General features: G+C 45.5%; 1 protein-coding gene across 2 annotated transcripts in view; it reads right to left on the bottom strand.

Annotated features, from left to right (window-relative positions):
* Positions 1–15692, bottom strand: part of ADCY8 (adenylate cyclase 8) — a 1038851-nt gene that overhangs the window by 60982 nt on the left and 962177 nt on the right. For both annotated transcript variants that reach the window (XM_085604917.1, XM_085604918.1), the window contains one exon: positions 131–289. In XM_085604917.1, coding sequence (XP_085461043.1) covers positions 131–289 — 159 coding nt within the window. The remainder of the gene's footprint in view (positions 1–130; positions 290–15692) is intronic.

Raw genomic sequence — 15692 nt, 5'->3', positions numbered from 1 at the left:
AACAGAATAATTTAAGAGCAATGTGTAGCGTGCGGCGGCAAGGTCGCCTGTCACGGTAGGAGCTCTATAGAAATCAGTATGAGCACCGCATCGTCGTAGAGAATTCAGCAATACAGAAATAAACACTTACTTCGTTGTCTCTATCCTTCTCCAGGAAATGTCGGGCAACGTGGCTTGGAAGAATGTTTCTAAGCATGTTTTCGTTGTGCTCCCTTAACTCCTTCATCTCGTTGATTTCTTCCTTGGCCTGCACGCGCCACAGAAAGTCCAGCCTTGCTGTGTATTCCAGCTGTGTGCATAAACAGAGAAAACAGACTCATTGCAGGAAATTACTAAAGATAGAATCTTGATATTTGTAGTTCATTCATTACAGTGTATTGCAACAAGCTGCACACCACAGATAAATACAGACTAGTCTATAGTCAATTAACCCCTTCTGTGCCATGCCCTTTCCCCCTCCTGTGCCGGGCGTTGTATTAGTGGGTGGGGTTCATGACGAGATAGTCTCGTCATGGGCACAGCACGACCGTGCTCCATGACGAGACTATCTCGTCATGGGCACTGAAGAGGTTAAGCACAACATCATGCAGAAACGGGGTTTCTGGAATTTATTTTCCATTAATGCGCAGAAAACTTTGAAGCCATGGGTAAAGCACTTTCAGACAAGAAATTATTCAGCAGTTCTTTTATATACCTGTGTGTATCTATGCATATGTTTGTATTTGTAGAGAGCAAACCTAGCTTGAGAGCAGAGGAGCACTGAACAGGGGACATGACAATTTGGAAAATACCGTTACTTAAGTCAAAACTGTTGGTCAGGGTAGCGCTTCTTGAAGAATAAGTTACTGACCTTTGGTAACGCCTAATCTGGTAGAGACTATATCTAGCTACAGATTCCTTACCTTTTGAATTTCCTCAGGAGTCAGACTGGATCTGGAACAATTTTCGTAAGCAGTACCCCCTGCACGCTGATAGGTGGCGTCGATCAGCTCTGCGTTTGTCATCTGCATAGTCCGTGCCAGAAGTGACATTGCAGTACCTATTTAGGTACACTGATGTCAGTTACCTTTAACAACTTTCAACTCCAGAAGTGCAGAGCCATGAGGAACGCTGACCATTGGTGTGTCAAAATTAGAGCCCTGAAAGGGGTCATCTCTGTCCCTAAAAATTGGTTCACAAAGCAGAGAAGATGGGTGTGTGGGTAAAGAATCTGCACTAGATATAGTCTCTGCCAGATAAGGGGTTACTGAAGAGAAGTAACTCGCTATTCTGGTAGACACTTCTAGCTGCAGATAACTTACCTTTTGAACAGATACCCAAGCAATTCTATACCTGGTGGAGGGTCCACAAGCTATTTTCAAACAAGAAAGTCCTGCAGGACCGAATGGGTAAAGTGCCCGTGCCTGCAGACCTGACTGTCTAGGTAGTAGTGTTTGGTAAACGTGTGCAGTGAAGCCAATGTTGCTGTCTGACAGATGTCCAAGACTGGAACTCCGTGAGCTGGAAATGGTCCCCTTCTACACCGTCCAACCTTTCTTTGCAACACCATACCCCATGAAGCATTGGTCATCCACCTGGAACTCTCGTGTGTGGTGAAGATAGAATGAGAGTGCTCTTTTTGGGTCCAGACGAGGGAGTCACTAACCTCTTCTTCAGAGGGATGTGGAGAAGCATAAAAGGTAGGCAAGGTGATAGATTAGCCTACATGAAAAGGGGTGACCACTTTTGGTAGAAGGGAGGCCTTTGAGCAAAGCACCACTTTGTCAGTATAGACTGAGAGGTAAGGCGGCTTAGATGATAAGGCCTGCAGCTCACTCACTCTACGGGAAGATGTAATCGCCACAAGGAAGGTTGTTTTCAGCGTGAGAAGCCTGAGGGGACAATTGTGTGGAGGCTCAAAAGGAGCGCACATCAAAAAAGTCAAAACCAGATTAAGGTCCAACTGAGGCATAAAGAATGGGGAAGGAGGGAAGAGATGAGTGAGTCCTTTGAGGAACCTATGTACAATGGGGGACTTCAATAAAGGCAACCACAAGAAGGTAGAAATGGCAGATAGATAGCCCTAAATAGTGCCCAGAGCGGAGTCCTGCTGGTCAAGAAAAAGAATGAAAAGTATGACTTCAAAAAGAGATGTAGAATGGGGATCAACAGATTTTCTGCACAGCATGCAACACATGTTTTCCAATGGTAAGCGTACACCATCTTGCCGGGGGAAAGCCTGGCTTCCAAGATGATATTACAGACTTTGGGAGGGAGGTCAAAAACTATTGACTGTTACTGTTCAGTCTCCACACAAGAAAGCAGAGAGTAGACAGGTTCGGTTGGAGAACACTCCCCCTCCCCCTGCTACTACGATAGAAGATCTTCCCGAAGGGGCAGTCTGATGGAAGGATTGATGAACATGCCTAGTAACTCGGGATGCCAGACTCTCAGTGTCTAATCCGGTGCCACATGGATGGCATGGTCCTGGTTGTTTCTGATTGTCTTTAGAACTCTGGGTAGGAGTGGTATGAGCAGAAAGGCGTACAGGAGGCCTGAGCTCTATTTGAGACGAAAAGCATCTAAGAGCGAGTGCCGCCTTGGAAACTCCAGCTTGCAAAACTGCTGACATTGCATGTTCTTGACAGAGGGGAAGATATCTAACCAAGGTTCTCCTCATTGCTGAAAGAGACCTTGTGCCCCATCTGGGTGGGGACGCCATTCGTGAGCCGCTAGGCATCTTCGGTTGAATTTGTCTGCTCTGGCGTTCAGAAAGCCAGGTGTCGAACCACCAGGGATATGCCCTGCTGTTCCAGCCATGTTCAGAGGCTCAGGGCCTCTTGACAAAGGGTACACAACCCCACCCCACCCTGTTTGTTGCAGTACCACATGGCGGTGGTGTTGTCCGTGAACACCTGCACTAGCCTTCCCTTGATTGAGGGTAGAAAGGCTTTAAATGCCAGTCTGATCACACAGAGATTCAGCAGGTTGATATGGAGTCCAGATTCCACCAGAGACCAGATTCCTCTGATCTCCACCTCTCCCAGATACCTGCCCCATCCCAGGAGTGACGCATCTGTCACTACTGTGAAATCTGGTTGGGGAATGGAGGGGGTCTGCGTCTGACCCAATCATGGTCTGTTAGTCACCACTGCAGATCATTCACAGTTCCTTCCGAGATCTGGACAAGGTCTGAGATATTCCCCCGATGCTGCACCCACTGGAGCTTCAGGTCCAACAGCAGAGCCTGAATATGCCATCTGGCTTGTGTCATCAGCAGGATACAGGAGCCCATGAGGTCCAGCAGTCTCAGAGTCAATCCCACTGCATTGGATAGAAGCTGAAATATCGGTATCATAGCCTGAATATCCTGGACTCACTGCTCGGGAGGATAAGCCCGAAACTGCACGGTGTCCAGAACAGATCAGATGAAAGGGAGTGCCTCAGAGGGAGTCAGGTGTGACTTCAGCATGTTGATGGTAAGCCCCAGCGAGTGCAGAAGGTTCGTTTTAGTCTGTAGGTGGGAGATGATAGCCAGTGGCGATCCTGCCTCCATCAGCCAGTCATTGAGGTAGCGGAAGACCGGCACCCCAACGTCCTCAGATGAGCTGCAACCAGCACCATCACTGAGGGGTGTTGGTAAGGCCAAAAGAAAGCACGGTGAACTGAAAGTGCTTGTGGCATACCGTAAACCACAGATAGTGCTAGTGGACAGGGAGAAAGGGAATATGAAAATAAGCATCTTTCCAGTCCAATGCTACCATCCACTCTCCTGGGTCCAGGGCAGAGAAGACCTGAGCTAACGTGAGCATTTTGAATTTCTCTTTTTTGAGGAAGAGACTGAGAGTTCAGAGATCAAGGATAGGACAAAGGCCCTTGCCCTTTTTGGGAATCAGAAAGTAGTGGAAATAACACCCACAACCTACTTCTGGCACCAGAACTCTAGCTATGACTTCCTTGGATAAGACAGTCATGACCTCCTCGCAGGGAACAGACAGGTGAACCTCTGTCACCTGATTGTGAAATGGAGGCATGGAGGGAGGAGTAGTTGTGAAGGAGAGAGAGTAGCCTCTTCGGACAATCTGCAAAAATCCACCTGTACGATGTTATGGACTGCCAGTGAGGCAGGTGATGGCAAATCCTGTCGCCAACTGGGTGCCCATGGGGGCAAAGGGGCATACTAGGAGGGTTTCGAGATGGCTGCAGTATTAGGGGTGCGGTCTGACCTGACTGTTGGCCATCTGAAACATGAGGTCTGTGGGTATCATGCCCTTGGCCGCGTAGAGGCTGGGGAACATGCATGGCAGCTGGGCAGGAATAGGCGCAACTGAAAGCCCCTTACATAGCCAGGAAAAGGGTGAATGGCAGATTGAGGTGGACATGTGGCAGCAGAAAGGCCTAAGGACCTAACATGAGAATCCTTAAAGCGCTCAAGCACCGAATCTGTCTTGTCTCTGACGAGACGGGTGCCTTCAAAGAGCATGTCCATAAAAAAAGCTTGAACATCCCTCAAAAAGCCAGTCACCCTCAGCCAGGTATGGTGCCTATGGGCCACTGTCAAGGAATCACACTGCCTAACGAGTCGGTCATGTCAAGTCTGCATCGAATAGTGAACTTTTCCAGTTGGGGCCAGCCTGGAAGAGTACAGCCCGGGCCTCCTTCGTGACCTGTGGCAGCACTTGCACAACCGTATCCCACAAAGTGTGGGAATAACGGCCCAAAAGGCATGTGGTGTTCACGGACCGTATTGCAAGGCTGGCAGAAGAAAACGTGTTCTTCCCAAATGAGTCTAATCTCTTGGGTTCCCAATCTGGGGCAGCGGTAGGGAAAGCACCTTGGAGGGTGAAGACTTAGACCACCAAGCTCTCAGGGGTAGGGTGTTACGTGAGAAAGTTTGGGCCGCCAGGTGTGGGGTGATGGTGGCAGGCAATTGTCCTATTTCCAGGAGCCCCTGTGCTGGGTTTGGACCAAGTATCCAACAGGACGTCAGTGAGGGTGTTACTGAATGGGAATAAGGGATCCAAGGTGGAGACTTCCGGTTGCAGCACCTCTGTTAAGAGATTAGTCTTGACTGCCACCGTGGATAGCTGAAGTTTAAATACTGCAGCCGCTCTCTACACCACCATTGTGTAAGGAGCTCCCTCCTCCATAGCCATAGTTGGGAGAGAAAGCAGATCAGCGTCTAGAGATGAATGCAGGGAGCTGGCCGGACCCAGGTCCTCCAACTGTCCACACTCTGTTCTTCCTCATAGGGCTGGTATTCTGAAGGGTCCAATGACCACTACAAGTCTTCTCTGAGGCCTAGCTGATAAAAATAAGTCTCAGGCTCCGATCTCGGAGTTGGGGATGACAATAGGGATGGTGCTGCTGTGGGGAAGCTCTCTGTGAACATCAGATGTTCCTCGACCCTGCACACGTTCAGGAAAGACTTCATGACCTGGCTCTTCGACTGATCCGGAGCTGCTCCCCCTTACCCCCCAATGCCTTGAGACCCTCACGGGTGAGTAGCGCGCTTTACAAACCCCTGATTGATTGATTGATTGCTGCTGGAGGGGCACCGGTGTCGCTGGGAGCATCGGCATTAGGACCATTAGGAAGGTTGAGATGGCATGACTGGTGTCAGTCCGGATCCAGGAATTGATCCCTGGTGTCCCACCAGAGTTGGGGTTGGAACTGCAGATGCGAAACCAGATGGGGGGCCTCTGACCGAAGGCAGTTAGACGTGGACAGGCCGCGCAAATATGAGGCGAATGTGCTTACAGAACTCTTTCAGTTGGGTGGGGGTCGCTCTGGCCATCGTAAATTCAGAGATGTGCTGAGTTGACCCAGGCACATGTTCCCGGGAACGAGGCCTAGAACGCCAAGGTTTCCTCGTCTCATCGACTGACGGCTGAGGAGAAGTCAAAGAGCGCTCCTACTACCTGAGTGTCCCAATGACTGCGAATGGGACAAGGAGGACTTTGATCCTGGGATCTTCCCCACGACCGCTATCTTGACTTTTGTGGAGTCCTATGCATGGACGCTAGCAGCTTCAGGGACCGCTCCCTCAAAGCCTTCAGGGCCACGGCCTGGCAATCGGAGCACGACTTGGTGTCATGGTTGCGTTACAGACATCAAAGACACATGAGTTGCGGGTCCGTCACCGACATCAGTCGGTGACAGACGCCGTGGAGCTTAAGACCCGACTTGTGCAAAGACATCCTTGACACACCAGGAGGTAAACCTCAAAAATAGTCAACACAACATCAGAAAAAGCCTGTAAATAAATGACAGAGGAGTAGCTCTTCTCTGGGTCAGGACTAGCTGGAGTGGAAAGAAAAGAACTGATGCCTGGGTGGAGCCTATATAGGTACCGCAATGTCATCTCCAGCACGGACGATGCCAACGATGGTGTTGTGGCTGTTCTGCAGTTTAAAGGCACTGCAGTGACATATGGAAAGTAACCTATTTTTTATATATATATATATACTAATATATCACCCCTAAAGTGTGCCTTGTAAGCCCACAGGGCTGAGCCCTTAAAATACCCAAAAGCTTTTTTAGCTGCGAAGGCTAAGCTAGATTCTCCATGAACAGGACAGATGTGATTAAAATCTTAATTTCTATCTTCATCTGTGAAAATACCAGCAAATTGATTCAAAGTTAATTTCCATTTAGTTTTAAATATCTAATTTGATGACACAGTTTTTGATAATGTTAGTGGAAAGTGGATTTAATAAAATGTACTTTGTGCAACTTGAATCAAATCAAGCTAAAACTGATGTTGCCACTCACGTCACCTCCAGAGTCCCACCACACATTCCTGGCTAGAGTTAACCATCTTGCCCTCCAGAGGACAATAGTCTAACTTCTGGGCCCAGGAAGGCAGGGGTGGGACCAATAACTGGCCCCTTAATTGAAAAAGGGAAGGAACAGTTGGCAGGACAAACACTACTTCTTTTGACATGAAGATGCCCAATTGACATACAACATAAAACACTGTGCTTTAATTAGTATAGAACATTGTCCCTCCCACCCTGGCTAAACACCCCACAACGCAAATAGTGCCTGCCCATACATCACAACTACCCCCCCTCGCCACCAACCACACTGCTATGCCAGTCAAATGTTGGAGTGCAGTGGGAACTTCAAGGGATGTTACCTTATGAAAAGCGCTAAGGAGTCAGAAGGCGAAGTTAAAGCAACCCAGTCACCATCCTGCTCCTAAGTGTCCCAGTGTCCCACCTCTCCCAACAATGTGTGTGTGCTCACAACGGTTACTCAATATTAACAGATGACCAAATGGTCTATGATAGTGAATGTAAAACAATAGGCCAGTCAAAAAATTGCTGGCAAGGCATATTGAAATGGAGCATGTCCATGCCTTTCTAGAGGCAGCCGCCCCCTGTGCAACTATCCCAGTGTCACTAATTATGCATTGAAAAATCACGCAACATCGCTCAAGAAAAAGAGTGTGTACGGATAAACATGAGGAAAGGGACCTTGAGATGTGGTTTAGTATGTTGGATGCAATTGAGGAAAGCTGTTGGGAACAAGTTGAAGGGAAGGACTAGAGTGGGTGTGATGAGAAAGGAGACACTAATACGAATGGTGAGAGTGAGTGGGAGGGAGTGATAGACTCATACGTATCACCCATCAATGTACACAGATTGGATCAGACCGCGGAACTGCTAATAATGCCCTTGAATAGATGATGCAGCTGGCCTGAGACTGAAAACGTGGCCCCCTCCGCCATGCACTCACATGCACTCTGTATGGTAATAATGTGTATGAAGGAGGAAAGGGTTTTTTTTCTCTTTCCTCACTTACTCATGGAGCTGAGAGTGCACACTGGGCTCCCCTGCCTCAACCCTGTATCTACCACACACTCCTAAATGTAACTGTCTGTGTCAAATTGCAATAATGATGCAAGGTTATATCTTTGTATATCTTTTGATGGAAAACTGAATAAACAAATTTAGAAAAAAAAGAAGAAGCAGCCAAATGGGGCTGCGTCCATTCATTCCCAGTGCCCTCCTTGAACTTCCAATTCTAGCAGGGGATAACAACAGTTCTTCACATTGACAGAGGGAGGATACCTCATCTAGACAGAATTGTGGTTTAGGAAGAGCCAGAGCCCCTTCTGATAAAAGAAGGGGCTAGACAATTTGGATACAAGGCTTCTGGTAATTTTTACTGGAAATCAAAACTGAAGTGCTTCAAAAAGAGTTGGCTATAGGGAGAGAAAATAGATGGGATTGGGGAGAAAGTCTCCTTTCACAAACTAGTGTACAAGATAAGACTTGCATCTAAACACCATCTCCTCAGAATGTTCCTGTGCCTCTGAAGACTACGTCTGAAGAGGGAAGCTCTGCTGTAATAAAGAAATCTCAAGACTCCTGGCTCACGCTGTCACACTGGAATTAGAATTAATGGCAAAGAGTTAGGTGCTGAACTCTTTATTTGTCTGCTCCAGGGACACAAAAAGCAGAAGGACTCCAGACTTCAAGATCAACTGGCCACAAAGAACTGGAGCATTTAGGAAATCCAGATTGAGAGAGACCTAGTGTCTAGAAGCCTGCCCAGAGATGAGGAGGTTAGCAGGACTGAACAGAAGGAAATTTCCCAGTAGTTAGAAAAAAGTGGTACTTAGTAATGTTTTCCTCCTCTGGAGGACCGGGGCCAAGTGTTGAGACTTTTCCAGTGAAGTTGCCCCCTTGGTAGACAGGAACACCAGTCTTGTCCTGCTGAGAGCTTTTGGCCACACTGAAAACAGGTTCAGTGGGACCTCGCAGTACAGATACCATGGAGACCTGCCTACCTACAGCTTCCATCCTTGCCTCATTGGGGAATTCTGAGAACCAAAAAGGTCTCTACATTTGTAGGTAAATTCTTAGACTGGGACAAGGGGGGAAACCTATCCCAGTGGCAAGTCAACCTCAGCAGCCACAGATTCCAGTTTTGTTCCACTTAGAGTCTATGGTGCCAAACTCAACAGCTTTATCAATATCAGTGCTTAATTTGAGCCAGTGGTTTCTGTGCTAGGCACCAGCACTTGTCAACACGGGCACTTGTGACAGTCTGCTACAAGGTGGCACTGTCTGGCTAATTTAAAAGAGATCACCACAACAATAGTTAATTATTAATTCAATATACATTAAAAATTACTATTGCCTGACGCCCAAGCCATTCTTATAGCTTTGATGGCCTGTAATAGTCCTAAATGTCACACGTTTTGGAGTGTGATGGTTGGTAGTTGTGTTGTTACTATTATTGGCAGCAAGGCAGGGGCAATGTGTGGTACAAGCTGCAGTGGCCCCCCCGACAAGAGCCCTCGCATTTATTAATTTGCAAATTAAGCGCTGAGTGTGACAAAGATGTGTCCAACTTCAAGGCATCTTCACTGACTTCAGCCTTGAACCATGCCCTGCTGGAAGACTTTAAAAACTCCATCATGTTCGGCCTGAAAAAACTGTATTTTGCCCTAACTAAATTGTGTCTATTACGTTGGTAGGGGGCACCCTCCCAAATTAATAACACAATTCCTAAGAGAAGAAAGATATTTTATGTTAGTTGCATGTCCCACAAACTCTACCCTAGGTTTCTAGTATGTATTCAGCTCTGACCTTCAGTCAGATTGTATGTGTATATGGTCCACAAGGATATGAAAGATAGTTGATCCTATAAATTAACTTTACAGAGCAATTATGAGGTGACAGAGGGTTTAAGGGAAATCATCTAGGTTCATTACTCCTCATTACTTAATTAAATTCTATCTGCAAGCTCTCTTTTTTCTCCTTACCCTTTTACTCCATCCTTTTAGTGGCTAGTTTGATGCATATATGTTGTTTTGCATCTAATACCTTTTCCTATGTAAGCAGAAAGAAGCGGACTGGCAGACTGGCCTGTTTGTGTACAAAACCAGAAATAGCTCACAGGCAATTATGATTCAGAAGTAAAATATTCATGAACCTCGGATTTTGCTATTGACATAACCCCCATTTTCAAAGAACCCATTGAACAAAACATGGTGTCAGTGGAATTTGTCATAAGCTAATATAAATATAAAGTGAAGTTCCAACTGCATTCTATTTCACAAACTTAAGTTTAAATTAAAACTAAGCCTCAGGAAATGAGATCACGCATCTGACATCTCCCCCAAGAGGAATGCCATTGTTGGAGGCATTGAGATTCCCAGGGAAATTGAATAATATTTATCTCTGATGTTGTCACTCGGCATAGATGCTGCACGAGATAGTCCCGTGATCTAATGATCTCCTCTTGCTTGATGTGGGCCTTTTTATTTGCATGGATGCGAAGCAACTCAATGTATAAGAATAACCCGCAGAAATGAATGGAGATGAGGAAAAAAGCATTTTAGCAGGCTCGACTTGTTCAAAATAAAATTATATAGTACAATAATGCCTGAAAGTGTGTGCTTTATTTGGTCCATTTTTATATATCTGATTTGCATTTTCATGAGCTGCTCAAAGCTTCCAGCTTACAGAAAAACCATAAACTGCGCCTCTATCGCTAACATTTCTTCATCACTCTGCTAAGAATTGCATCCCGTAACACAATACCGTTCCTCGTTGAAGTGGTGTAGGCGGGTTGGGATGGTCAGCGGCAAGTGCAAAGTAAGTTATTTTTAGGTCGAGCCTATGGGCAGCGTGCATGCGCTGCTCGCTCTGCGAGGCATGCTGTATTAGGGTATGCACTGGAAGCCCCGCCCACTATCCACCCATATTTGCCATTGGCTTCTTTTTTCAATTATCCCTCATTGCCTGTTGCTAACACCCCATGCTCTTCGGCTGTCACCAGCACCCCCCCTCCTCCTACCTGCACTGTTGGGCAAACTAAGGGATCATCCCAGCGGCACAAACTCTAGCTACACCACTGCCCCGGTATCCTCACACAGAACAGGGAAAACTTCACACACATGAAAACAAGACAACACATTTTCAAACAAACGCCCTACATGGTGTAGCTTGCTTTTCATGTAAGCAAGCGCTTCAACACCCCCCCAGATAGGGGTAGTAAGCACTATATAAATGTTGCAAGAACAGTATTCTATATTCACTATAAGAATTAAAATGTTACTGTAGAGCTGCATTGAAAACGATATTTATGTAGAAAATACAGCAATTAGGCCGAAATATAATATGATAATCAATATCTGGAAGCTAAGTTTTCTTCCTGATTTGAATATATCATACATGGAACATGCTCACGTTACACCTACGTTTAGTCCATCCTGGCCTTTTTGAATGTTTGCAGAGTTCATGAAAATTCTAACATTTCAGATTACTTCAGAATTTCAATGTTCTGCCCTCAGAGAAGGAAACATTTTACTTGCCACTAAAGGTGCTCTTTTCTGAGCAATGGTTCTATGAAACTCTGGTCGGGAAAGGGAACGGATCTAGCACACTTACCGTCAAATAAGGGTACATTTCCACCACCCAGATTTTCAGTAAAAACCAAATATGTTGTTTAAACTTACAACGTACACATGTATGGCCCTCATCACAAACGTATTTTCAGCCATGAACCTACGTTTGTGGTTGTACATACTCATTTTTATCTGCCAGTAATTCACAAGAGGAATATTACTGCAGAATATTTCTTAGCCAAAAGTGTGGAGATATCTACAGTAATTAACCACACTCAAGATGTGGAGAGGGCATTCCAACATGTGGTTTGGCTTGGATCTCTGTGTACGTGGGCATCCCCAAACTCCAATCTATTCTCTACACACACTGAAAATGGTTGACATGGTGAGGGGAATGGATCAACCCAGATTTGCTGGGAGTGAAAAAAAAAGCTTTCTCCATGCGGTTAAATGTTTTCCCTAGGGAGAAAAACAGTTGTACATGTGCACAGAAAGCGCCATATCCCCTGTGCTGGATTTATTGCTGTGTATATTGTTGCCCAGGGGGAACAAGATTGTGTAGGACGTCAGGTGAGATTCCCAGCAGTATGCCTGGAATCTTCTGGTGGGCATAGTTTTCCAGACATACTACTGAAAATGTTGGTGAACAGAAAATAACATAACAATACGTTAAACTGTAAATCTATGTTGCTATTTTGTACATCCATAATAGGGCACATAATGGTTATTGGGATAGAAATGCCCCCTGCATGGCTCTGGAGATTGTGCGTTGTGGTAAAACCAATCACAACTCGGTGACAGTAGCATGCAGTGTTGCATTCACAGGTAGCGCCTTCCCTGTTTGATACAGTGAGCAATGACGATGAACACAATTCTATAGGGCTACACCTTGAGAAAATCCTTGCCACCCAATTTAGAAGAGTTCATTTCCGATGCAAAATGCACCACACCTACCGGATTTGCATATATTAAACATGACAATCCTAGTTTGAGGATTGTAATTAAGACAATAAAATTCCATGTAATCCCGGTGTAAGTGATGAAAGTATATTAAAGAAATAATTATGGGATCAATATGTCAGGTCTCAAGAGGTAGCAGAGTCAATGAGTAACCCTCATTGAGGTGTTTCTTCTGTCTTCATCCTGGATACAACTAGCCTTGAAAAATATGCTATCAGAATGAAACTCCTTTCGGCTGAGCACTTGATAAATATGGACCTACACTTTGTGTCAACATTCCGATCTACAATTTTCTAACCCTACTGCTAGACCTGTCAGCCTTAGGGTGGTCTTCCCCCAACCTTTCGCCTTCTTATCCCATTTTTCTAACCTCGTTTTTGCTGGCATTAGAATCCTGAATACCTTACCACTGCTAACCAGTGCTGAAGTGCATGTGCTCTCACCTCTAACCATGGTAATATTGGCTCATACCCAATTAGAATATTTTATTTAATTACAAGTCTCTAGTACCTGTACTTGGGACTTATAATAAATTAAATATTCCACCACATGTGCGCAGAGCCTTTAAATGAAATGCTACTAGTGGGACTGTAGTACTGATTGTGCCAAACACTTAAGTAGCCCTTTAAACATACCTTGAGCCTGCCATTGCAGAGTCTGTGTGTGCATTTTAAAATGCCATTTGGTCTGGCAAAATAAACCTTTTTGCCAGGCCCAAACCTCCCTTTTAATACATATAAGTCACCCCGAGGGTCAGTCCTGGAAAGCCCAGAGGGCTCAGAATGTTAAAATGCATCTTTTAGCGAGGGTGATTTTTACATTCTGTGTTTGAAAATACCACTTTTAGAAAGTAGGTATTTTCTTGCCTAGCCATCCAGTGTGTCTCTGCTAGGATGTGAATTGCCTGGCTGGTTTTGGAGAGTCAGGGGCTGGGGAGGTGCAGCGGCTCCAAAGAGTCTGATGGGCCTGGGCTGGGCTGAATAGACCTGGGCTGCATTTAGAGTAGGGGAGGAGATTTCCTTTCACCTGAATGGGCCTGGTCTGCCGCAAACTCCCCAGTCTACCCTACGGGAAAATGTAGCCTTGCAAAAGTGAAAAACAAACTTTGCAGTATTTTGCTATCAGGACATGCCACGCACACCAGGGCATGTCCTACCTTTCACATGCACTGAACCCTGCCCACAGGGGTACCTTGGGCCTACTTTAGGGGTGGCTGACATGTAAGAAAAGGGAAGGTTAGGGCCTGGCAAGTGGGTGCACTTGCCAAGTCGATATGGCTGTACCAGACTGCACACAGGCTCTGCAATGGCAGGCCAGATTTACAGGCTGCTTATGTGGGTGGCACAATCAGTGCCGCAAGCCCACTAGCAGCATTTGATTTACCGGCCCCAGGACACACAGTGCACTGTACTAGGGGCTGACTAGTATATCAAATATGCCAATCATGGAAACACCAATTCATAACAACAATTTACAGGGAGAGCATTTGCACTTTAGCACTGATTAGCAGTGGTAAAGTGCCCAGAGTCAGAAAACCACCAACAACAGGTCAGAAGAAATACAGAAGGAAAGCAAAAAAGTCCTGGGATGACCCTGCAAAAAGGGCCAATTCCAACAACCACAATCTACATCTACCTGCCACACTTACTCTGACATCAATTGTGGTTGCTGCTTGACTAGGGCTTACACCCCAATGAACTAACAACCCAGTTTCTTGCACCTACACACTGAAGTCCTTCATGTTATGTAAATGGGCTGTACAAATACATCATCTATGTTTTTATCACCAATGATACATTGAACTTTTGGGCACTGCACTTGGTTGATGTATTAAGGAGACTGTAACGCACATTATTATCAAAACTGTTCGCATTTCTGTAACTCTCAAGTAGTGATTGATTTAGACAACATTATTCTCTAAATTATTTTCCTCAACCTAGGGTTATGCTACCTCTGTGATACTTAATAAGCCATTGTCTGATGTCTGTGCAGGTGTTCAATTTGTAACTCACTGAACATGACAGTCATGTTTTTGAGACCCCAGAGCATGGCTTTGAGGTCAGAAGGGGCACACAGAGTGCAACCCCTTTTAGGAGTGATGTCTCTCCTCTCACTGGGCTGGTGAGGGCCAGACAGTCGTAACAGCAAATGATTATAGAAGGAGTGGTTAGAGCCTTTTGCCCACTGTCTTCACAGAAGGGGTGCCTTCTGGTCTCTCCATGTAGAAGGTCTGCAAGTCCTTCACTACCTCTGTGTGGGACATGAGTTAAGGGTGCAAGTTTGCTCCTTAGGCATGTGGTAGGGTAAGCATGGAATCTCTGCTGTGTGTCACTGGACGGGAACCGGAACCCCCTCTGGATAGTTTAGTGTTGGACTCTCTAGTGAGTGACCTAGTGTTATTAAAATAAAGGCAGTAGGCCTTAATCCAAACTATGAAAAGTAATTTTAAAGATGGTAATTGGTAATGGTAGGTTGCAAGCATTTGTTGCTTAAATGGCGAAATGGTATTTGCCAAAAGCAGTATGTCTTTATTAGTTTATGCTGAACAACCCTTGTAAAAGCCCATAGGTAAGTATTTTATTCGATGGAATCTTACATAACAACATTGTAGGCAAGGGTTTTGGTGTTGGGTACTGTGAGAAATTGGTTCCTTGGTTGACGGGGGTGTGAGCCCTTCTCAAGCAACAATCCTTGTTGAGGTGAACCACAAAAAAATCATTAAATTTACTTGTGCTTATCCATCAGGGAGCGTTGCACAAAAGCAGTCAGACTTAACTTAGAGGCAATGTGCAAAGTATTTTAACAGACGTTGCACAGTAATAAAGTAAAGACACAGCATAAGAAAAATCCAACAATAATTTAGACAAATACAGTCGATGTTTATAACATGTTTGACACCAACATGTCAAATATCCAATCAGTAGAACTGGAGTTATGAATTTTTAAAGTTTAAAGTGAAAAAATGCTCCTAATACATCAAAGCGCCAACCTCGGACATCTAGTCGTGCAAGACTCTGGCAAAGTTAAAGTTATGGCCTAACGGGAACGAGTGCTGTTCGGACTTATGAAGTGGATTGGGCTCAGTCTCCGCATACCTTCAAAGTTAGAGGCATTTTAGAGACAACATATCTGAGAAGGTAAAATTCAGCAGAGCAAGGCAGATGGCCGCGTCCTAGGAGGAGGCATTGTCAGGGAGCTTCAGGATGAAGTCTTGGTGACGATTTCTATCTTTGCACTAAGTCTCTTTTATGAAAGTCGAAAAATCTTTGTCAATGAGCCACTGGACAGGATTTGCTGCTGCAGAGAAGAACGTAGTGGGAACTACCGTGAGGTCAGACTGACCCGCAATGCACATTGAGTGGACTGGCAAGCACTTTTTAGCTGA

The sequence above is a fragment of the Triturus cristatus genome, chromosome 5_1 (genome assembly GCF_964204655.1).
Source record: "Triturus cristatus chromosome 5_1, aTriCri1.1, whole genome shotgun sequence".
In the NCBI taxonomy this organism is placed as follows: domain Eukaryota; kingdom Metazoa; phylum Chordata; class Amphibia; order Caudata; family Salamandridae; genus Triturus; species Triturus cristatus.
The sequence above is the reverse complement of the archived record's forward strand: the minus strand, read 5'-3'. Positions and strand labels throughout refer to the sequence as shown.